This window comes from Bos grunniens, chromosome 29, assembly GCF_055505025.1.
Source record: "Bos grunniens cultivar Pamir isolate PY7600 chromosome 29, Bosgru_T2T1.0, whole genome shotgun sequence".
NCBI classification, from domain to species: Eukaryota; Metazoa; Chordata; class Mammalia; order Artiodactyla; family Bovidae; genus Bos; species Bos grunniens.
In genome coordinates, this window is record NC_141193.1 from 459,168 (window position 1) to 482,583 (window position 23,416).

General features: G+C 63.1%; 1 protein-coding gene across 5 annotated transcripts; it reads left to right on the forward strand.

Annotated features, from left to right (window-relative positions):
• Positions 1–312: 312 nt before the first annotated feature.
• On the forward strand, positions 313–23,312 carry PHRF1 (PHD and ring finger domains 1). Of its 5 annotated transcripts, none has more exons than XM_086384215.1 (18): positions 313–452; positions 4,067–4,182; positions 4,485–4,583; positions 7,558–7,772; positions 8,648–8,731; positions 10,130–10,248; positions 12,749–12,846; positions 13,117–13,292; positions 13,701–13,827; positions 16,658–16,785; positions 17,227–17,408; positions 17,756–17,875; positions 18,337–18,491; positions 19,103–21,595; positions 21,784–21,941; positions 22,125–22,394; positions 22,476–22,604; positions 22,982–23,312. In XM_086384215.1, the coding sequence occupies exons 2-18, from the start codon at positions 4,089–4,091 to the stop codon at positions 23,123–23,125; spliced, it is 4,791 nt and encodes a 1,596-aa protein (XP_086240341.1). In that variant the 5' UTR covers positions 313–452; positions 4,067–4,088; the 3' UTR covers positions 23,126–23,312. The 5 variants fall into 5 exon arrangements, with proteins under 5 accessions (XP_086240341.1, XP_086240342.1, XP_086240338.1 ...); XM_086384216.1 differs by having other exon boundaries at positions 17,759–17,875; XM_086384212.1 differs by having other exon boundaries at positions 339–452; positions 4,008–4,182.
• The last annotated feature ends 104 nt before the right edge of the window (positions 23,313–23,416 follow it).

Genomic DNA, 23,416 nt, shown 5'->3' on the forward strand with positions numbered 1-23,416 from the left:
GCCCGGGCTGGGGGCGGGGCCCTAGGTGTGCCGGGCGTCCGCTCCCATTCGCCCTGGGCGGTGAGCTAGGATTGGACTGTACCACCTTCCAGACGGGGGCGTACCTCTCGGAACAGCCCACAGGCGGGGGCGTAGACTCTTCAAGATCTTCCAATAAACTGGTCCTTCTGGACAACAACAACGTATTCAATGGTGTTCCCAAGGCTTCGAGATGCCTGAGCTCAAGTAGCGGCGCTCTCCCCACCTCAGACGTTTCCTTCCCTCCCTCGTCCCTATGGTACCCACCAACAGGCGGGGCGGGAAAGCCCCGGAAGCCGGCACCATGTACTTCCGGGTCAAGGAGCGCGCGGCGGAGGCGACGGCGGCGGTGGCGGTCGGGCCTAGTTGTGTCTCTTGCTGTGGCGGCACCTGCGGCAGCGGCGGGGAACGGCCGGCGGGGCGCACGGTTCCGGGTACGTGCGGGCCGCGGCGTTCCGGGTTTCAGTAGCGCCCCGGCCGGAGGGCCGCTCCGGGCGCCGCACGCTTTGTCTGAGGCCTGCCCGGCGGTCCGAGGCCTGCGCTGCTCAGGCCCCGGGCTGACGGGCGGCGGCGGCCTCCTGCGGGTGCTGGAGGCCTCGCGCAGAGGCCGGGCGGCCCGCCTGCAGGCGGGTTCCCGGGAGGCGAGGAGCCCTCCGCCTCGTCCTGTGGCACCCGCCCCCTGTGCTGTCGCTCTCCGCGCTCCGAGAGCGGAGTATGACCCTTTGCTAACTCGTCTCCACGCCTCGTCTTCTTTGCTTTTATTGGCTTCGCCTGTGTGTCGACAGGCCCGTGTGGTTGTTGGGATGGTCTCCCGGTCCTTAACTCACGTAGTCTTCATAGCAGTCTCTCGGGAGTAGGTATTGGCCTTTTTGTTTTTACAGATAAGTAGATTGGAGTCTGGAGATGTTAAGTAACTTGCCAACGTCACACAGCTGCTGAATGCCGAGCCAGGGCCGGTTGTTAACCTAAGCCCTGAATCTGATTCCTGGCCCATGTTTTGTTTTTTTTTTTCTTTTTTCTTTGTAACAAGGATTGTGTTACATCGTTGTCAACTTTGTGGAGTTTATATACTTTTCTTGTTTCTGTAACAATAGAATAGTAGTCACCTGGTGAGCCACGGTTTGGCCTTTGGTCACTTGGACAGAACCTAAGGCTGAGTTTGACTTGGGCTTTAGCATGCCTGCCCTCTCCCTGAACCATTGGTGTTTTTCCTTAGGGAAAGAATGTTGAGTCAGAATGACAATAGCTGGTTCTTCTTTTGCACCAGGCTGGTAGTAGGGCCCTGACAGAGCCAGCCTGGCTTTGGTTCTCCCAGCAGCCCCCTGTAATGCACTCTTGATCTCTCTCTCAACCCTGCTAAGACCTTACTGGACTCTAGTTTGTTGTTGTTTTTGGTGGTGGGGAGGTTGGGCTCTCGCTTTTTGACTTGTATTGCAGCTTACAGTTTCAAGGTCTTGTAGCTACTCTGGCAGACGACGAATGAAAAATGAGATTTGAGCCCGTTGGACCTGAGCCGTTGGACCTAACACCCTTGCTTAGGGCCTGGGGACGGGCACCCAGGTTCTGGTCACGGCACAGCTGCCAGTGACCACACCGGAAGGCCTTTTGGTTCCTTAGTTGGGATAAAAGGTGCTTTCAGTCCCTGGATTTGAAAATAGAGGGAAATACTACTTTCGTTTAAATTTTCCCCCGGCTCCCTCAAGTTTGGAGACTGAGCAGAAAAGCCATAGAGCACTGCCTGCACTGTCGGAGGCGGCCAGCAGCCGGGAGGGGCCGTGCGCCTCCTGCAGAAAGGGCTTCCCGGGCATTGGTCTGGAACGTGCAAGCGGAGGTGGGGATAGTGGATCTGGGCAGGCATATCTGAGCTGGGGCTGCCACTGGGGCCAGTAGGTCCTGAGCCAGGGTCACATTCCCGCAGTGTTTTGAGTGTAGCGTTCCTCACGGAGAAACGGGGTGCCAGGGGTCCCTAATGTTGGTCTCTTATTTAGTGTTTGCACAGCTGCTTGGTCTGGGAAGTACCAGAGACTCCGGGCTCTTCTCCCTGGGCGCTGCCAGAAGGTGCTGTGTGTGACCATGCCCGGAAGGGAGAGGGGTATTGGGTGGCCTTTGGAAAGTCTCCTCCCCGGCTGTGATGGCGAAGCACAGGGCTTGAGGGACTGAACCCCACATGTGCAGGGACACAGGGAGTCAGCCTCGCTCCAGAGCTGGTGTCCCTGGCAAGTCCCCGTGGGCCAGACCCCATCGTGGCCACACTGACCTCTTCTGACAGCTCTCTGAGGCAGGCCTCGGTCTCAGTTACTGAGGGAGAAGCCAGGGGTTAACTTGTACTTTTGACCTTGTGCAAGTGAACCGCCCCTGAGGGTGCTCTGTGGTCTCCTTGGAGGGTTACATTTTCTGAAGTTTGCCCTGGTACTTTCCTGGGTGTGAACACTGACCCCCCACCCCCACCCCGCCATAGGCTGAGCGTCCCCGGTGCAGGACCCCTGCCGCACGAGTCGGGCAGGGTAGGTACGGTAGGTAGGTGTCATAGGATGGCGCTGTGGAATCTGGTCACAGGTGCAGCCTGAGGCTTACAGGTCGTCCACCTGCAGCGGCCCTGCCGCCGCCATGCGCACAGGAGGGTGCCGTGCTCCTGGGTGGGCAGTGGCACCGTCTCATCCGACGGCATCTCCAGCAGTGCTTGTGGTCGGGGCTTGGGTAGAAGACAGCGAAGGACCCTGCCGTGCTGCTGACTCACCAAGCAGGGGCGTGCAGACCCGTAGTTGAGCAGGACTGACTGATTTTCTCAACCCTAGGGAGCTAGGTAGAAAAAAGGTGGTGACTTTGGGGTCATGATCTCAGTTGACTGTTTCCAGCCAGACGCATCGTGTGGCAGGTGGCCATTTAGTGAAATTAACATGCCTTCACTGTTTTAGAAGCCGTCGTTCCAGAGCCTGGGGCTTTGTCTGGGATGTGAGACCCCCTGGCTGTGACCCTGGCCTCAGCCCCATCAGGGACCGCCCTTCGGGAGCATCTGTGCAGTGGTGGGGGCAATAGCGCCTGCCCAGGTGCTAGCTGATGCGTGTGGAGCACGCGGCGTGTGACCCTTGGGAGAGAAGCCTGCATGTGGGATCCTGGAGTGAGAGGCTTTCCTGCCTTCTTGGCTTGCTGCTGTCCGCCTCACCTCCTGCCCCGGTTCTTGCTTTGCTTCCGTTCCTCTGGTCTTGCTCTTTAGATGTGCAGACTGGACTCACAAACGCACTGTGCCATGGCGGGGGGTCTCCTCTCAGGCTCACCAGGGAAGTGAGGAGCCCTGATGGGGAAGGAACCCTTGTTTCGAGACCAAAGTCAGAGTCCCTGGGGCAGGAAGGTGCTTGTGTCCCTTTACGTCTGTGAGGTCACCGGTCTCGGTCTTCGCCGTTACACTGGCAGAAGCAGGCAGGCTCGGCACCCCCAGGTGGTGACCAGGAGCCCAGGAGCAGGTGGACATGGCAGCCTGGCCCCTGCTCCCCACAGCCCCATGCTGCTCCTGGGTAGGCAGGTGACTTGGCCGTGTTCCTGGAGGGGCTGAGGCCAGGTCAGAGGAGCCCCAGCTGGTGCCTGTGGCCTCTTGTGGGGGGCAGGTGTGCAGAGCTGGGCTGGCCAGCCGTGGCTGAGGGGGATGTGCCATGGGAGTGTGGGCAGAGGGCCAGCTTGCCACCTGGACCTTCTGGCACCCACCCCTCGCTGAAAGCCCCACTTTGACTCAGCCTGTGATACGCCGTTTCCCTCAAGCCTGGCCTTGGGTACCCGCGGAGTGTTGAGGTGTGGAAGGTGGCTGAACAAGAACACGGCTGGTCTGAGGCTACATTAGGCTTGTTGTAAGTTGGCATCTGGCTGTGAACGTGGCTCTGTGGACAGGAGCCAGTCTTCTGTGTGTGCCTGCACAGTTCCGGGCCAGTTCTGTCTCCTGTGCTAGGGCGGGATGCATGTCGGCAGGAGTGTGACGTATAACGGTTGTCACTGTCTAGGGGGAGCTTAACGCAAAGCCTAGAACAGAGGGGACTTACTCGACCCTCGCTTCTCTCAGAGCTGAACGCCCATGTCCAGCGATGGATGACGACAGCCTGGACGAGCTTGTGGACCGAAGCCCGGGGCCCGATGGCCACCCCAGACTCCGTCCTGCCGCCCTGGCCAGCGATGCTGGTGAGCCGCCCCCCGCCCCTCCGCCCAGAGCGGGGAGTGAGCCTTTACGCGTTGCCCTTCAAGTGCACAAGCAGCACGTCGTCTGCTTTTTATTGTTGACGTGGTCAATACAAACGTGCTCTTAAGTCCAGAGCCTCCACCCGCACACCTCACCCTCGCCGCCTGGCCCGGGGGCCGGGTGCTGCCAGGAGCCCTGTTGGCAGGTGTGCTCTGAGCGCCCCGTGCACCTTCTCCCCAGCCCTGCTCTCTGCTGCCTCGGCTGTGACACTGCCCTCGGGCCTGTGTCTTCCCTGTCGCTGTAGAAGGAAGCAGTGATGCCCACAGCGACGCCTCTGAGGACGACTCTGGCAGCGAGCACAGCGATGAGGAGGATGCGGACGGGGACCTGGAGGACGGATCTGGTGAGAACACGGACATCCTCGGGGCCCCAGGTCCTCTCGCGCTGTGACGGGAGTTGCTGTTCAGAAAACAGCCTTGGTGAGCTTGCCGCCTTCCGCATACCCGGCAGTGGAGGCTGTGAGCTGTCAGGGTGATGTTGCCTAACACGGTGGCCTCCTCTGGAAGTCCTCTGCAGTGGGTTTTGTCTTCAGCTGGGCAGCTGGCTCGCGTTGATGTGGTTGGGCTGACGACACAGTGGAAAGGTCTCTTGTCTGATGGCAGCAGGAGGGTAAAGGGCCTGAGAACAGGGAGCAGCGTGAAGGGCGTTTGCAGGGAGCATGCAGCTGGACGGACCTGTGGGCAGGGTGGACCCGGAGCCCGTTAGAGAGCAAGAGTAGCCTGAGCCCTGGTTCCCAAACTCCCGAGAGAGCCGGCAGAGGCGTGGAGCAACTGCTACAAGACTCTCAGTCTGCACCTCAGAACTTAGGTGCGGGAGCTTTGCTGTGTGCATGTCCTGCCCCGAGTGCCGCGCACCTGCCGCGCTGCCTTCCCTGGCCTTCCCGGCCACCCTGGCTGGCGCGTGGCCTGTGGGCTCCCCAGACTGTCCCACCCAGCCCCTCCCCGTGTGGCACTGGGCTTCAGGAGCTTGGCTCATTGCTGCTTCCCTTCCAACACCGCTGTTGGGACCTGCGTGGATGTTGAGGCATCCACCTGGTCTATCACGGTCCTTGGAGCTCCGTGGATATGAGCGTTAGAATGTTCCAGAGAGGTAACCCACATGTTTGGGGCAGTGCCTATGAAGGAGCAGCGTGAGTTTGCTTGCGTTGGTGACACATTATCCCAGAGTTAGACTGTAACTTCTTTGCAGGCACAGGCGGCTCTGGGCTGAGTCTGCAGGTGACAATGGGGCTGTTCCACTCGTTTCTGCAGATAGACTTGGGGCTTGGCGGCGGAGGACGTGAGGTCCTTGTAGGTTCAGCCCTGGAGCAGAGGCCACAGGGCCTGTGGATGCCAGTGGACAGGGGCTGGGTGCAGGGGGCTGGAAGACCGGCAGGAGCTCACCATCCAGGGGCAGAGACAGCGCACAAAGAAGCGGTTAGCTCAGGGGGATAGATGCCAAGGGTGTTGTTTAGGGGACATCAGGAGAAGGGGGTGGGCTTAGGTTCTTTGGTCTTGGGTTGGTGAGAAGCTTCCAGAAGGACAGGTCTCAGGTGTGATCTGGAGGGCAGGAGAGCTAGCTGGGCGGTGGTGTATGTGGGGCGGGCAGAGTGCTGGCGGGCAGCTGGCACAGAGCCGAGTCCTGCAGGTGATGAGGAGGTGCTGGTGGAGGGCAGGCACCTGGAGGCCACAGCTGTAGCTGAGGGGCACCGACCCGCCACTGTACACCCCGTGTTCTTCAGCGCCAGTCTGTGAAACAGGCGGGGAAGGAGGGGATCTCCGGCTGGTGAAAACCTAGACGGCTCGGGGGGCCTGCCTTCCGAGAAGCGACCTGCATCCTCACAGCCTCGTGTCGGCCGAGCCCCTCGCCTGCAGCTCTTTCTGCCCATCTTGTTGCTTTTTCGCCATGACGTTGATTCCCGAAAGTCACTTGCTTGTGTCGCTGTTTGCTCAGGTTCCAGCTGTAGAAACACCTGTTCAAGTCTTGATGAGAGAGGAGAACTGAGGACTCTGGTCTGTGCCTCACCAGCCATCCAGGTGGTGCGCACACACCCTCCTGCTCTGCTCCTCGAGCCCCTCCCCGAGCGGCCCCTCCCCACAGCTTGCTCTCGGCTCTTCCTGTGTGGTCCTGCCCTGCTCACGGGGCCCTTGCCCTCACCTTGCCTGGGTTCGCAGGCGTGCCAGCAGCTGCCACTCTGGGCTGGTACCCGTGTCTGCACCTCCTCCTCCTGGGCCCTTTTCTGTCTGGGACCTGGTCGTGCAGCTCCCGGGATGAGGTGGGCGGGCGGCTGGCTCGGCCTCGGTGCCTCACTGCTGGCGGCTGCTGCCCCTCAGGGACTCGGGGTGGCCTCCAGGGGCCGGCTCTCTGCCTGCCCCTCAGCTCCTGGTCTTCTGGGATTCTGGAGGAAGAGCCAGAGTACCCGGTTCCCATGCTCCACCTGCTGCTGTGCCCTTGGCCTCAGCCAGGCGTGTATCTGAGCCAAAGCACTCTCCAGAACTCTGTGGAGCCCAGCTTAGTTCTCTTGTTTTGTAACAGATTGTCACACACACAGCAGCTGAGAAGAGCACACTTGATGTCTCAGTGTCGTCTGTAGTCCAGATACCAGCAGCCAGTCCTCTGCGCAGGTCTTGCCCAGTTGACATCAAGGGGTCGCAGAGGCACCGCTCCTATGTAGGCTCAGGGTCCTCCCCCAAGGTCTGGCTTGTTGCCGGGTTTCAGGCCCCACAGTGTGGGGCTCTCATCCTGTCTTTGCCCTGGTGGGACCCCCTCTCCTCCTCGCTTAGGTTCTGGAGGCCACCCCTCGGTGGACAGGGTGCGTCAGCCTCTTGTTCTCTTGGGTTGTACAACCGGCAGAGGAAGCTGCTCTCCAGAGCTCGTGTGGTTATGTCGTGTGACAGCAGGGTCTCGGGCATGCGAGGACCCTGCCCACCGCGCCTCTCGTCCGCGTCTTGCTGTGACTTGGATCTTTATTCACTGGAGTTCAGTGGGGAGAGAAAACTGAAGCACATACTGACTTTCGTGCGAGCTGAATGGCCTCAGAAACTTTTAGAGGTTGATTAGGGCTGTGGTGTGCAGCTTGCCTGGTTAGGCATTTGTGGTCTCTGATCTGGAGGAAAGGAAAAGGAAAGGCCTTCCCCGAAGGTGGCAGCTCCCTGACGGCTTTGAGAAGGTGCTGCTGGAGTGAGGTGTCCTCCAGAGGCCGCTGCACTACGCCCAGAGGCGTGCTGGCCCCTGGGGGCCGCCTGCCTCCTGCGGGGGTTCCAATTTGGCTCCAAGTGCAGCTGGGGCCTTGTGCCTCCTGTGCGCCAGTTCACAGACTTGTGATCTTGCCTCTTAAGGTTCCGAGGACTCTGAGGACGATGGTGACGACCTGGACGCGTTGGCAGCGGCGGCGGATTCTCAGGGAGCTCTGGAAGGCAGCGGTGCGTTCAATTCCGATGACGACTCCGAGAGCTGCCCGATCTGTCTCAATGCTTTCAGGGAGCAGGCTGTGGGAACGCCCGAGAACTGCGCCCACTATTTCTGCCTCGATTGCATTGTGGAGTGGTCCAAGGTGCGTGGCGTTTCTTCGGGCTGGGCTCCGTGTGGGTGACCAGCCCCTGGCCGGCCTCTCGTGGGTCTGGGTCTCTGCTTGATGGCAGGTCTGGTCTCTGCTTTGTCCATGCTCTGGGCCCTTGGGTGGCTAGTGACGCTCACTCTGGGGAGCACAGAACGAGGAGAGGGGTTTATGGGCCAGAAATCCCGGGTGGCCCAGGGCTGCCGGCCAGCTGAGCTGGCTGGTAGGCGTGTGCTGAGGGGTCAGCTCACAGACACGGAGCCTGACCCGTGAGCGCAGCAGTGGTGCACACGGGGGCGTGGGTGCTGCAGGGTGAGCTCTGGAAGCACTGCCCGCCCTTCTTCTGAACTTTGTGAAAAAAACTCAAAGAAGCATGAGCCCAAGGACAAGTGACTGCAGCTCCGGCCCGTGCCGTGCTTCAGGACGCCAGCCTCGCCTGCTGCTCCCCCCTTCCCTCTGTCATGGCTGTGGGCCCTGGAGCGCGGGCAGGACTGGCTGCGCTGCACCCGCCCTTCCGCAGTGAGGGTGGCGGTGGCGGCAGCGACTCGAGTGCCGAGCCACCTTGTCCGTGCCCGGCTGCCCACCTGGCCCCCAGTGCGCCTGCTGCCCCGCGCCCTCCTGTTTACTGGGCACTGATGGTTCGTGTGTCGGCTCCCCAGGAGAGCTGCCCCGCGCCACGGGAGCGTGGCTTCTCTCTTCTGCACGGCTGTGCTCTCGGCCCTCACACAGGGCCTGGTGCACACGGGCACTGAGTCAGCGACTGGGTTTTTTTGTGAAAGGAGCTCTCAACTTCTAAGAGAAATCCTTTTGAGGTGGTGTTAACAGTGACAGTGACTCTTCAAGATTATAATACAGTTTTTATTTTTTTACAGAATGCCAATTCCTGTCCAGTTGATCGAACTATATTTAAGTGTATTTGTATTCGAGCTCAATTTGGTGGTAAAATCTTGAAGAAGGTAAGTGTAGGTGCACCCTTATGTGTATTACATTGGTCCCTGTCTCATGGGAAACCTTCCTTCAAAAGGTGATTTGCTCTCCTGAAGTATTGGTTGCGTGCGCTTTAGAAATCTGCTGAAATGCCATTTGCAGCCGTAGGCTTAAAGCCTGGGCTGGCGGTGGTGCTATGTGCCTGGCTGGTATGGGCTCTGCGTCAGGGCCATCCCTGACTCCCTCCCCTTCACTCCACGCGCCTCTTCTGCTTCTCCGAGCTGCTTCGTTCCTGAGCCACAGCAGCCACGTGGGGGAGGCTGGGGTGGACCCGAGACTTGGGAGGCGGCCAGCTTTCGGGACCAGACTTCTGAAGGCACAGGGCAGGGCCAGGAGAGCTAAGGGCGGGCATCTTCCTCGCTGTTGGGGCCTCTGCAGGCCTCCTTTTGTTGAGCAGCAGCGTTAGTCTCAGAGAAGGCGTTCGCTGGTGGCCTGGTGGTTGAGACTCCCTGCCTGCATGGTCTGGCCCTGGTTCCGCCCTGGTCAGGGAGGTCCTCACAAGCCTCGGGGTGCTGCCGGGGAGGATGGTGCATACAGACTGGCTGCACATCTTCTCAGTGGGCTGGTTGTAGCCAGAGATCTGTTTTTTCACTGTGGAGCCAGAGGCAGCGGGGACTCCGCTTTGGGGACACAGACTTCTCTGAGTCTGTGTGGGCGACCCCATCCTGGCAGGGACGCCCTCCTGTGCCCGCCCGCACTCTGCTGTTCTGCCCAGAGGCCGCAGGAGCGCGGGCAGTTTCCTTGCAGGCTGGCTCTGCTTGAGTAGCTGTGAGTTAGGGCGGGCCCTGAGCTGTCCTCTGTGGGGAGGCAGAGGTGGTGCATGTCCCCTCATACCAATAGGTCCAGATCCGGCAGAGAGCCCGGAGGCACGGGGAGGCCCTGAGTGCCTGCCTGGTGTGGGAGCGAAGCTGGGGAGCACGGCGGGGAGGGAGGAGCAGACACTGCTCCTCGGGTGGGACTCGGGGCAGGAGACCAAGGCGGCCCGCCCCCCACAGATGGTGCCTGCTGGCGGCACCATGGGGAGCAGAAGTGACTGTCGAGGGGCAGCGCCCGCTTGAGGCCAGGTCCATGTGTGCCCGCCGCCTCCCCGCTCTGCAGCGCCACCCGTGGGCTCGGCTGGCTCTTTGTTCCTCTGCCCTGGGGTCCTTCTGCAGCGCACACCTTGTTCTCTGTTGAGTCACTTCTTTCTTGGGGTTCGCTGTCCTGAAATGGCTAGGGAATGTTAAAACCATGTATGTGTTACTTCAGAGCCCCCGGGCCCACGGAAGCCGTGTGCGCAAATCTGCTTTGGATCGATTTAGAACGATACAAACAGCTCTGGGGCTTGAATCCTGCTTGCTGTGTGCTCAGCGCACTCTTGTCCCCAGATTCCAGTAGAGAGTGCCCAGCTTGGGGAGAACGAGAATGAAGACCCGACCTTCTGTGAGGTGTGTGGCCGGAGCGACCGGGAGGACCGGCTGCTGCTCTGTGACGGCTGCGACGCTGGGTGAGCCCCTCCCCGTCCTGTCGGGCCTGGCTCCAAGTTGGGACCCCCAACGTGCTAAAGGGGAGCCTGTGGGCCGCTGCTCCGCACGCCAGCCCCACAGGCCTGCCCGGCTGTGCTCGGCGCCATGAGCCCCCACAGGTCATCTGAACCCCAGCGTCTGCTGCTGCACCTGCCGGCCTGGCCTGAGCTCACGTGCTCCATCCCCTCTACCCTCCTGCGGCTGTTTCTCTCGTTGCTGTTTACACCCTCCCCGTTCCCAGCCATCTCCTAAGACTGCTCGCAGAGGTGCACCTTACAGCTCAGGACGGAGGGCAGACGCGGGAAACGGGGGTGTGGGCCGGCCGGGCCAGGGTGGACAGGCTGTGGGAGCCTCCCCGGCAGGGCAGGTGGGCAGGGTGGGCTTCCAGCAGGGCTGCCAGCCGTCCTGTATCCGCAGTAGCCTGTGGTGTCGTCCGTCCACGCGGTGGGGGCTCCTGCTTCCCATCAGGCACGCTCCTCACCCTGGAGCAGCGTGGGCCCTGGAGGACCAGCACCCATGGGGCAGTGCAGACTGCCTGGGCCACCCGCCAGGGCCCCTTCCTGCCGTCTCCCTGTCCCCTGGTAGCAGGGCCCTCTCTCAGGGCCTAGCCGCACCTCCGCCTGCCTCTCAGTCCCCCTCAGGGCTCACACCGCTGAGAACACGGACCTCCCTCCTTCCTCATGGCTGTCAGCCGCATCCGTGTCCTGTGACAGCCCCAGAGGTCTGACCGCACTGTGCCTGCTCCGCGGCAGTCCCGGAGCTTGGCTGTGTCTGGGGGAGTCACGTTTAGCCTGTTGTCGCTCTGGATCTGGAGGGCAGAAGCGGGGCCCTGGTGTCCTGCCCACGGACCTCGCCGTCACGTACTGTGGCTGTGGGACGCAGGGCAGGGCGCGTCCTCGCCTCCAGTGTGGGTGGCTGTGCAGGAAGGGCTGGGACTGCGGGACGCTGCTGGGAGGCCACACGCAGGGGAAGGAGAGGCTGGTCCTGGCGTGGCCGCGGTTACCAGCCTTGCCTCTGGCTTCCCTGAGCCTGAAACCAGCCTGTGCGTTTTCTGGTGGTCTCGCAGATGCTGGGGCACTGGGGAGCCCCGAGTGGGGTGTTCATTTGCCAAGCTTCGATTTTCCCTTAAGCTGTTACCTCTGGGGGAGTAGGGACTGCACCGTGGGGCTTGTGGAACCTTAGTTACCCAACCAGGGGTTGAACCCGGGCCCTGGCAGTGAAATGGTCACTGAACCACCAGGGATTCCCTCTGTTTGTGTTTGACTTAACGGTACTCGTGAGTGGGGACCTCTCCGTGTCAGGGCTGCGCTGTTGCCGTGGGCGGGGGTCGTTCCTGTAGATGTGTGAGTGCTGCAGGCCTCCTTGAGGAGCGGCCACGGGGGTTTCCCGGGCTTGAGCCTGCAGCTGTCTTCTCCGTGGAGGGATTTGTGGGTGCAGACTGGGCAGGAGGGGCCCACATCACCCCCGCCAGCCTCTGCTCTGAGATCCTGGGGTGTGGTGGCGAGAACACGGTTGAACCACTCTCAGTTCTGGAGATGCCACTCAGTGTTGGGTGGTATTCTTGAGACTGACTGCGTCAGGGGGATTTCTCAGGCTGAAATATGGTTTGGGTTCTGGGTGCTCCCCGGTGCTTGGGGTCGGCCTGTGGCATCTGTCCACTGGGTGCTCGGGTGAGGTCCAGCCTGGGGATCGGGGCAGGATCTGCCTCCCTGCGACCTCACACAGGGCAGGGCTGGGAGCGGCAGGAGGCTTTGCAGCGGAGTCCAGCCTGGGCTCGGGTGTGCAGCGTGGGGTTGGCACTGTCTGGAGTCTCCAGGGTGCTGGCACTGGTGGCTCCTCCTCGACTGCTCCCCTGAGGACAAGTTAGGAAGCACTGTGGGGCAGGTGTCGCCGGGCAGAACTGGTGCTGATGTAGCTCCTCCTCGGCTGGGGGGCGCGGGGCCACCTCCGTGGTGGGCAGGAAAGGACCTCCCAATGACATGTACTTGGAGACCACCTCCCAGGAATGGTGGGCACCACCCGTACAGCTGCCAGCTTCCAGCTGCCAGTCTCTCGGCTCCAGATAGTATGTGCCCCGCGGAGAGTTGAGGGGCTATTGGGGCCCTTCCATAGGGCCGAGATGCCCCGAGGCCTATGGAGGAGGTCTGGCCGCCCAGAGTGCCTGGGGGAAGGGAGCGGACAGGGGTCCCCGGCTCAGGCACAGTCGCCTGCCCCGCGTCCTCGGGAGGGGCCTCCGCGGCAGCCCAGGCGGGGCCGGTGCTGCTGTCAGTGAGGGTGGGTGCTGCATCTCTGTTCTCAGACGCCCGTCCCGGAGCCTGGAGTGCGCCCTGGTGACCTCACTTAACTTCACCATCCCTGCAGGTCCATCTCCAGACGCAGTTGCATTGCAGGGTTAGGGCTCCAGCGTGGATGGGGGGTACAAGAGCACAGCACCACATGGGGGGCACTGTCGTGAGGCTTAGACACCCTCTTGTCCCCCAGGTACCACATGGAGTGCTTGGACCCCCCTCTCCAGGAGGTTCCAGTGGATGAGTGGTTCTGTCCGGAATGTGCTGCCCCTGGGGCTGCTTCTGCCGCTGGTAACGTGCTGCCTGTTCTCAGGCAGCCCAGACCCTTTCTGTGGGGGCGGGCACCTCGGCCCAGGGAGATGGCATCGGGCTGTCTGGCAGGGCTGGCTTTCAGTTGGACTCCGGTGCGAGGGTGGGAGGGCACGTTGGGTATGCGGTTGGTCAATGGGGGGTTCTGAGGGCCCAGCCACCAGGCAGCTGCCCCCTGCCTTCCATTCCTGAGTCCCCCTGCCAGGGCCAGGGCGTGGCGAAGCGCGTCAGCCATAGGTGTTTTCTTCCAAGATGCGGGTCCTGTGAGCGAGGAAGAGGTCTCCCTGCTCTTGGCTGACGTGGTGCCCACCACCAGCCGGCTTCGGCCCCACACGGGGAGGACACGGGCCATCGCCAGGACGAGGCAGAGCGAGAGGGTGCGAGCGACAGTGAACCGGAACCGGATGTCCACGGCCAGGAGGTTCCAGGTGGGTCCCTGTGGCCCTCCACGATGACTGCGTGCTGGGAGCGACGCTGAGGGGCCCGAGGCGGCGACAGCAGCGGAGAGGTGGCCCTGGGGGTGCTGGGCAGTGCTGTCACTCACGGGCCGTGGTGCCAGCCCGGAGGGCTGAGGACTTCGTGGTGGGCTTGGGCCCAGGACCCCACCGTCGAGGCCTGCAGTCCGCTCTCCTCAAGGCCCAGGAGTGCTCCTCCTGCCTTCGTGCCCGACCTGCCCCTCGGGAGGCCTTCCCAGACCCTGCTCCCCATGGGCACTCGGGAGCCCCCGCAGCCTGCCTGGTGTCTGTTGCTGCAGCTTGTGGGGCTCGGGGTCCCCGGGCTCCCTTGAGAGGCCTGAGGCGACTCCGCCCCTGACCATGCCATCCTGTGCTGCGCAGCGTGTCCCCAGGTACCTCATGTCTTCTCTGCTGGATGAGACCATTGAAGCCGTGGCTGCCGGGCTCAGCACGGCTGTGTACCAGCGCCCCGGGCCGCGTGCCCCAGCCCGCCGCAGGAGGAAAGGAGGTAGGCGTTCCTGGCTCCCGCTGCCCGCAGTCCTTGCCGTGGCGTGGCCTGGTCTCCATGTGCATCCGAGGCCCTGCAGGCCTGGGGTTTGGGTCTGGTTAGTCCCTCTGACGGAGAAGGCAATGGCACCCCACTCCAGTACTCTTGCCTGGAAAATCCCATGGACCGGGGAGCCTGGTAGGCTGCAGTCCATGGGGTCGCAAAGAGTCGGACCCGACTGAGCGACTTCACTTTCCCTTTTCACTTACATGCATTGGAGAAGGAAATGGCAACCCACTCCAGTGTTCTTGCCTGGAGAATCCCAGGGACGGGGGAGCCTGGTGGGCTGCCGTCTATGGGGTCGCACAGAGTCGGACACGACTGAAGCGACTTAGCAGCAGCAGCAGCAGCAGCAGTCCCTCTGAAGAACGCCCTGTTGGGCGGCTGTTGGTGTGGCAGCACCCCGAACGTGCATCAGAGTGACACAGCCTCCCCAAGTGGGTCGGGAAGAGCCCGAAGGGGCCTTGTGGAGATTCGTGCTGTTTTCTTTGGCTCGGGCAGCCCGCCGGTGCAGCCCTGTGCCTGGCTTTCCCGGGTGGGGGCCGTTGAAGTAATTCAGCATCTGTGCAGCTGCCATGCTGCTCACGTTTTCTGGGCCTTTTCTGTGTTAGTTTTGGTGACTTTGTCCCAGGAAGTTCGGTTCATTTCTTCCAGGGAGAAGCTTTCACCAAAGGTCAGCATCCTTGGCGGTTCCTGCTCCGTGCTCTGTCTTTGCTGGTCAGAATTCTGCTCCGTAGAGGAGCTGGCCCTCTTGCTTAACTACTTGTGTGAATCAGAAGACACGGACTCCTGTTTCATTGAGTGGGTTACAATCTGAAAAACCAGTGTTATTGAGACATATTTGCTGTGACAAGGGCATCCACTCTGGGCACGTGGCTCCCAGTGAGGCCGGCGAGCCTTCCAGCTGGACCCTGCCCCCGGCAGCCCCTGCGGGTGCCTGCCATCCTGCCGTTGGTGCTGTCTCTGCGTCCGTGGTTCTGCTCGGGAGGGGCTCGCATGTGTGCCCTGGTTTGTCACCGTGTGGCGGGGCTGTGGGTTCACTTGTGTTCTCTGGTGCGGGGCGTGCCGTGGCTCGTCCCTCTGCCTGTGCCGGGCATCTGGCTTGTTCCTCGGTGAAGCTGCTGTGCAGACCCTTGCCCATGGGTGCCCGTGGGTGGGTGTGCCTCCTGCTCTGGCTCAGTAGACAGGAGGAGACCGGTTGGCGCGGGAGGGGCCATGTCAGAGGCGCCCACCCCGCTCGCAGCGGCAGTGTTCTTGCCCAGCTCCTCCCATCTTCCTGCGCTCCCGGGCCTCCCCAGAGGACAGGCTGGGTGTGGAGACGAGACCTGAGGGCGACCGGTGGGTCGGTCACGGCTCTCTGCACCCAGAGGTCACGCTGATCCCTGAGCTGCAGGCTCAGGTGAGAGGTTCCGCTTCTCCTCTCTTTCTCCTGACTCTGCCCCGTCACATCCAGGACCTCACATCTCAATCCCAGCAGCTCACCTTTTGTCCGCAGCACCTGGAGAGGCGGGCTCGCCTCTGCTGTGTCCCTCCTGTCTTCAGCTGTCACGTCTCTGCAGGTGTGGTCACAGCTGTGGGGGCTGAGGGGCACGGGCACAGGCCCCGTCACCTCTTCCCCGGGGCCTGGCCGCTTCCGGCCAGTGTGTCCGTGCCCCCCGCCTCCTGTGTTACTTTGAAGCACGTCCTCGTCTTACGTGTGCGTGTCTCCCGGCACATTTCTGCAAGAGAGGGAGTGTTTTCTCTGACTTAATCCCGAGACCGTTGTTACACCTGAGGAGATGAGTAATTCCACAGCCTCACGATGCAGCCTGTCGGCATCGGAAGTTCTAATTGTGTCATAGACATGATGGAATTTTAAAGCAGTTTACGTGGAGCTGGAGCAAAGCTCTGTGCTGCGCTAGGGCTGCCTGTCGTGCGCCTCTGTCCTCTTGACGGGGTGGAGCAAGCAGGTCTCTTGGTGGCAGATCTCACCTCCTGGGTGGCTGGAGGCCTGCGGCTGGTTCAGCTGTGGGTGGAGTTCCGTCAGGCTCAAGTCTGCGAGTCACTGAGGAGATGGCGCAGTGGCTCCTCCCTCCCGGCCACGTCACGGAGCGTGGCTTCCGCAGCCGGTGCAGGCTCACTGACGCCCGGCCTGCTCCTGTGCTGACTAGTTCTTGTCCCTGAGCTGCTGCGGCAGCGTCCTCCCGTGGAGATCGCGCAGGGCTCTCAGCTTTGTCATGGGCTCAGGGACCCAGACTCGGTGTACACGCTTCCACCGCACAGTCACAAGGGTGGATCCCTGTCTTCCTTGGAACCCACTTCTGGGCTGAGGTTCCTGAGTGCTCCGGGGCTGCAGGAGCAGTGCGGCCTCGGGGCCCCCTGTGGCCGCCGGGGATCCTGCCGTTGCCCAGAGCACCCAGGTGGCTGCTGGCTGTGCAGGGTCGTCCTCGGGATATGTTTGCTGGAAACATACCGTGAAGTCCTCTGTTCCCCAGCCTCTGGGAGCAGTCCTCAGGGTGAGACTGCTGAGCGGCTCGCGTCCTCTGGTCTAATGTTGTTCCATAGTGGTGTAAACCGTCTCCTTGCTGGTTCTAGTGATCAGGTCTGGAGATCAGCATAGGCTCAGACTTGCCTTGTCCTCGCTGTGTGCTGCCCCCCGGCCCCCCGTGGGGAAGCGTGTAGACACCCCGTAATAAGAAGTAAGGGAGCAGTGCCCCCAGGCGGGGTGGACAGTTGTTGGTCGGCCGAGCCTTGGGGGGACAGCAGGGTGGGGCAGACAGCGAAGCGAGTGCTGTCAACGTGCTCTTGGCAGGAAGACGGAAGAAAACGTCAGGAAGAAAGAAAGCCCCGTCCAGATTGTCTACAAAGAGCAGGAGCTCAGGGGCGAGGTTGAAGAAACGCCCAGGTCGTGTGAAGAAGAGGAAAGCACAGAAGATAAAGGTAGTCCGGGACGGGGGTCTCCCTAGGGGGGTTCTCCGGCTTGTGTGCGGTGGGGGGACAGCGGGAGGCACGGAAGTAGCTGTCTCTGTAATTACTTGGAGACTCACCAATAAAGACGCACATTTCTGCAGCGTGGACTGCAGACGGGCCTGAAGCGAGGTGTGTTCAGAGTACCGCAGAGTGGCTTTTGGAACCACAGGGCCCCACGGGGACAGGCCCCCACCTGTTGGGCTCTTGTGCCCAGGGTAGCAGGCACCTGGTATGAGGCGGGTGGAATGAGGCCTGGGCGGGGTCCTTGTGTGATGAGTACGTGCGCCCCTCAGGCTCTGGGGCGGCCAGCCCTCTGCCCCGTGTTTGGTGCCGTGGGTTCCTAGTTGAACTGGCATTTCCGGAGGCCATGGATCTCAGCCCTGTCGTTTCTCTCTCTGACCCTGGGTTCAGAATGAAGCCACGGCTCGTTCGCGCATCGCACGGACGCTGGGCCTCTGCAGGCCGGCCTGTGGAGCCTGCACCCCCTCCGTGTACAAGCCTGCAGACCCGTCTCTGGGGCTGATGCGAGCCGACATCGGGGCAGCCTCCCTCTCCCTGTTTGGAGACCCCTATGAATTGGACCCCTTTGACAGGTGGGTGCAGAGGGGCTGGGCTCTCTCCCTCAGGCTAGTGGACACGCCACTTCCGCTGGGGCCTGGCTCACTCTCGGGGTTTGTGTTTGTGAAGTTCCTTGCTCTGAGCAGCTCTCAGACCCCATTAGGTGGTGACTGAAAAGAGCTCCGTGCTCCCCTGGCGTGTCTGCCCCCATCCCTCCCGACTCGGAGGCCGGGGCGGCTGCTGACACGAGGTCCCTGCGCAGGCCCCGGCTCGGCGTTGAGTCACGGGGCCTGCCGAGGGCCGCTCGCTGTGGAGGGTGGGAGGGAGTTCCCGGGCCTGGACACGCAGGCCCACCTGCCCTTTGGCCTGTGTTCCTCCCCAGCAGTGAAGAGGCGTCTGCAAGTCCTGCTTCCCCTCTGAGCGCCAAGAGAAGGGTTCTTTCCCGATCAGCCCTGCGCTCCCACCAGCCTGTAGCCAGACCCATCTCCATGGGGCTCTCCAGGTGCGTCCTGGGGGGTAGGATGGGATGGGGTGCAGGTGGGCCCCAGGCCCGCAAGAACAGTGGACCCCACGGCGGGTGGGCGCTCTGCCACATGGCACCCTGAGGCCTCTTGTGGCCTCTCCCTGGCTCGTGGGTGAGGAAGAGCTGCAGCTAGTCCCAGGCCAGGGGCACGGGGCGCAGGGACAAGGAGGGGGCGTAGGGCAGGGCGGGGCTGGGCAAGGAGCCAGCCTTCTTTCCCGGCTGACAGTCCATCAGCCCAGCCAGGCAGCATTGCTCCTGCGCTCCGCCTGTCGGTGTAGCTGGGGCCAAGGGCCTCGCATGCGTCTACCCCCTCGCCCTGCCGTCTGTTGGTGGGAGCTGCTGGGGGGTGGGTCTTGTTCCTTCTCTCGGGGTCCCTGCCTGCACGTGGGGCACCAGGGCTGGAGGGGTGAGACAGCAGGGCGTGCCCGGTCTGCTTGCAGGAGAGGTGCTCCTGCCGTGGCCCCCCAGCCGGAAGTGGACACAGAGCCCAGCCCTGACCTGCTGGGGAGCATCCTGTCTGGCCAGAGCCTTCTGATGATGAACGGTGCCGACATCATCATCCACCGCGACGGCTCCCTCAGCGCCAAGAGGGCAGGTGAGCAGCTGTGCCCGCGGCCTCCTGCCGCCCTCCGCACGCCCCGGGTTAGGGCCACACGTCCTGGAGGCAGTCTGTGTGTGGCCGACCCAGCGGCCCTAGGGTTTACTCTCAAGCAGTGGGTAAGGGTGCTAAAGGCTAAAGATGTCTTTCCGTCGCTTGCTGATAGTGCAGTTGGTGGTGGGGTTTCCAGGCGGCCCACAGGCCCTCCTTGCTGCGGCACAGCTGCTTGTCTGCTCTCACAGCCCCAGGGACCCGCGCAGGGCCTTCTCCACAGGTCGGGGCCCCGGCGGGTCTCAGGGCTGGGGTGGATCTGGCCATAGAGGGCAGGCCAGGCCTCACAGCTGCAGTCAGTGGTAACCTGGGGTGCTGCTCCCTTTTCAAGGGTCTGTCAGAGCCCAGGCCCTTTCTGATCCACAAATAGCATAAAGAGTGCAGGAAACAGAAGTGGGCGTGGACCGCAGCACAGAGAGCCTGGGGCCCCCGCCCCCCAGGCTGCAGTGTTGAGCAAGCAGGAATGGAGACCGCACCGCACTGAGACGGCGTCCCGGGGGAGGTGGAGCCCCTTGCGGGGCCAGCGGGACCGATGGCTCGGCCTTTCTGTCTTTCAGTGCCAGTCTCTTTTCAGCAGAACTCAGCTGGTCCATCCAGAGAGCCAGAAGGCGCCGGGGGGCGTCAGTCAGGAAGCGGGCCACAGAGCTCGGGGCCCAGCTGCCCGGGCAGGGCCGCCCCCGCCCCCGCCCCCACCCGTGTCCCTGCACTCACATCGGGGGCAGCGGCAAAGCCGGACTCCTCGGTGACCCCTCGGTTGGGCCAGTCTCAGACCTCGTCCAGTGAGAGCAGACCTGGTATACAGCAGAGTGAGGGTGGCCAGTGTAACAGTGACAGCAAGCACTCTCTGCCTCTTGGGCCCGCGGCGCTGAAGGCCTCACACAGCAGTTCTGACTCGCCCTCCAAGAGTACAGTGCCGGGCCAGGCCCCGAGACCAGCTCCCAGGCGGACAGACATCTCCGAGCTCCCCAGGATACCAAAGATCAGGAGAGACAGCAGCCGGGGGGACGAGGGCCCTGCCAGTAGGCAGGGCGTCGAGCTCCCCAGCTCCTGCATCAGCCGGCTGACAGGCAGGGAGGGCCCTGGACAGCCTAGCTGCGGGGCCCGGGTGGAGGGTGAGCCCAGCAACCGGGGCGCACAGGAGCCCAGCACGCACTCCGGGGGGGGCCCCCAGCCCCCCGGCCCCCTGGGGCCGGCCCGGGGGAAGGCTGTTGGCTCCACCTTTGAGAGTTTCAGGATCAACATTCCTGGGAACACAGCCCATTCTGGCAGACTGCTCAGCCCTGGCTTCTGTAACACGTTCCGGCCGGTGGACAGCAAGGTGCAGAGGAGAGCGAGCCCCTCGCCCCTCTTCTCTGTCAGGAAGACGAAGCAGCTCAAGAGCGAGATCTATGACCCCTTCAACCCCACGGGCTCCGACTCCAGCTCCGCCAACAGCAGCCCCGAGCGTCTGGGCCTCCTGCCCTCGGAGATCACGCGGACCATCTCTGTTGACAGCCCCAAGGCCCTGGTGCTGCCCCCCGTGCGCTGCGTCACCTCCTACACGGTGCAGACCGGGGCGGGGAGAGAGCTGGAGCCCCCCCAGGGGCCCTCCAGTCTGCCTGAGCTCCAGGAAGAGGAGCCCTGCGCACAGGCTCAGCGGCCGTCCCCCCCGGAGCCCTGGGGCGATGAGGAGCTGCCTCCCCACAGCTCCTTCTTCGGCTCCGAGGGCCGGACAGTGACCTGCGTGACTGTGGTGGAGCCCGACACGCCGCCCAGCCCAGACGCCCCGCCTGCCACCACCCACAGGGTCGTGGAGCTGCGCTCCCTCTCCCGCTCCCGCTCCCGCTCCAGTTCCCGCAGCCGGAAGAAAGGCCCGCAGCCGAGGGCGGCCACCAGGGAGCACCGTGCCGGCCGCTCAGGCTCCCGCTCGTCCCGCTCAGGAGACCGGAGTTCCAGGTCTGCCTCGCCGCCGGCGGGCGAGGACCAGCCCAAGAGACACCGGCCCAAGGCCCGGGGCCGCAGGTCCTCCAGCGAGCGCTCCAGCAGCCGCGAGCGTGCCAAGCGGAAGAAGGCGAAGGACAAGAGCAGGGAGCGCGGCAGAGACTCCTGGGGTCGCGGCCGTCGGAGGTCCCGCTCCCGCTCTGGGAGCCCTGGGAGCTCATCCCACGAGCACCGCGAGGGCCGTAGGAAGAAGAGGCGACGGTCAGGGTCCAGGTCTCGGGGGAGGGAGTGCTCGCCCCCTAGGCACCCCAGGGAGAGGAGGGGGCGGCCCCGAGACAGGCGCGGCTCCCGCGAGAGGCGGCGGCGAAGGTCCAGGTCCCCCAGCTCGGAACACCGGCCCCGGGCGCACCGGCGGCCTCGGTCCCGGGAGAAGCGCTCGCGGCCCCGCCCCCACTCCCCTGAGCGGAAGTTGGCCCCGAAAGAGGCTTCTGCAGCACCCACTCCCCAGGGGGAGCCCAGGCCAGACAGGGAGCCCCCAGCCAGGTCCCCGGCTAGACCCCCATCCTCAGCGGGAGCAGACGGCTTGCCAGAAGGGCCCGAAGTCGACAAGACTGCCCCAGTCCCGGAGGTGCTGGCCGCGTGTCCAGCGGAGGACGTGGACTATGGCGACTCTGTGGAGGCGGGGCACCTCTTTGAGGACTTTTCCAGTGACACCATCTTCATGCAGCTTGATGATATGAGTTCCCCGCCCTCCCCAGAGAGCACGGACTCCTCCCCAGAGCGTGACCTCCTGCCCAAGACCACCATGCCCCCAGCTGGCCCCCAGCACGACACCAGCCTGGCCATGGCCATCATCCGGAGGGAGGTGTCTCGGATCCACGGTGAAGACGTGGCACAGCCCTCGCCTGGGACCGAGGGCCCCCAGGAGAAGCACTTGCTCCAGCAGGACGCAGACGAGGCCGCCACAGTGCCCTGTGCCCTGGGAGCCCAGGCTCCGGGCGGGACGCCTGTGGGGAAGGAGGAAGGCCCCTCTCAGAACCCCCTGCTGCGGGCTAAGGCGCTGGTGAAGAGGGTCACCTGGAACCTCCAGGAGGCAGAGTGCGGGGCCCCGGCCAATGACAGAGGCCTGTGTGAGTAGGCACTTTGAGGGGGCGGGGAGTGATCCTTGGGTAACTCCCAGGCTGCCTTGGTCGTTGGGGGTGGGATGGCGGCGCCTGCCCTGGACGCTTCAGGACGCTTTTCTGGAATTTTCTAGCCAGGAGGCAGTCTTGTGGCCTAGAGGGCCCCAGAACACCCACTCCCATATGTTGGCCCCCAGGGACACCACTTCACAGGCCACAAAAGCCCCGGGAAGGAGTCTGGGAATCGGACGACGTGGGCCCCATGGCTGGGTTCCAGCAGGCACCCTTCTCTGAGCCGCCGGCCCCTGCTTATGCGCTTCCAGAGCCTGGCTTCCCCTACACTGACTCCTCTCAGGTGGGCCCCTGGGCTGGAGGGATGTGGCCTTGCACCCAGGCTATGTGGGCTGGGCTGGGCTGGGTTGGGTCTGAGAGCCGCACGCACCAGCCCTTGCTGCCTGGGCTCTTAGGGTTCAGAAGTGGGGTTGGGGGCACGGGGTAGTGAGTGTGCAGAGGCCGAGCAGGCTGTGTTCTCGCCCAGGTACAGAGCCCCAGCCTGCCCCCCGGCCCAGCCCTGCCATCGGGCATCCCGCCTTATGCACCTATCAGCCAGCCCGCGGTCCAGTTCCTCCTCCAGGGGAGCCTGCCCCTCCCGGGCTGCGGGGCGGCCCAGAGCATGGCCCCAGTGTCCACCACCCCGACTGCAGCCTCAGAGCCAGCTGGCCACGCTGCCGCCACCACTGCTGCCAACAACTCTGAGGAGAGGACGGCTCCCCCCAGGCCGACCCCAGAGAAGGCCAAGAATGAGGAGGTGAGACCCCTGCTCCTCCTCCAGGGGCAGGCGCGGGCCGGTAGCCCGGTGCCGAGCCCTCACCGGTGTCCTTGCCCCCAGTACATGAAGAAGCTGCACGTGCAGGAGCGGGCCGTGGAGGAGGTGAAGCTGGCCATCAAGCCCTTCTACCAGAAGAGGGAGGTGACCAAGGAGGAGTATAAGGACATCCTGCGCAAGGCGGTGCAGAAGGTGGGCGGGGCCTGTGCGCCTTGGGCTGGGTGGGCGGGGCCTGTGAGCCTTGGGCTGCGTGGCCACACCCCACACCCCCTCGCTGTAGCCGGCCACTTAGGTGTTTGGGGTGTAAAGGCTGCTGTTTGTGAGCGGTTGTTAAAGAGGTTGAGCAACACTACGTTTAACCCCACTCACGGCTAGGAAAATGAGACCCCTAGAGGCGGACATGTCAGATTGCTTGAGGAGGGCTGTCAGCCACCCTGTGGTGGGCAGAGCAGGTAGACGCACGTCGGCCTGCCCGCTGCCCCTCACAGGGTCCCCAGGGCCTGGTCCCCATGATCCATGACCATGTGGGGAGCAGAGGGATGTCTGGGTCACTGTTCCCCCTCCCCCAGATTTGCCACAGCAAGAGCGGGGAGATCAACCCCGTGAAGGTGGGCAACCTGGTGAAGGCCTACGTGGACAAGTACCGGCACATGCGCAGACACCGGCGGGCCGAGGCCGGCGAGGAGCCGCCCGCCCAGAGCGCCGAGGGCTGAGGAGCGGCGGGAGCAGAACACCGGACACACCCCGCCCTCCCGTTTTCAGGGTTCCTGTGATCACACGTGGTCTGTGCACCTGCTTTGCTCATAGTTTGAAACTGGACTTTTTTATATGTATATTATAGATACACACTGTTCCCACTGTGTTCTAATTTATCAAAAATGGATTCTCTTTAGAAATGTCTGATTGGCTCAGTACTTGAAAGGTGGTGAGAAAGCGTGGGCCCGGGTGGGCACTTCACCCCTAGTGAGCCTTCTGCTCCCTTGTGTTTCACAGACAGATAGTTG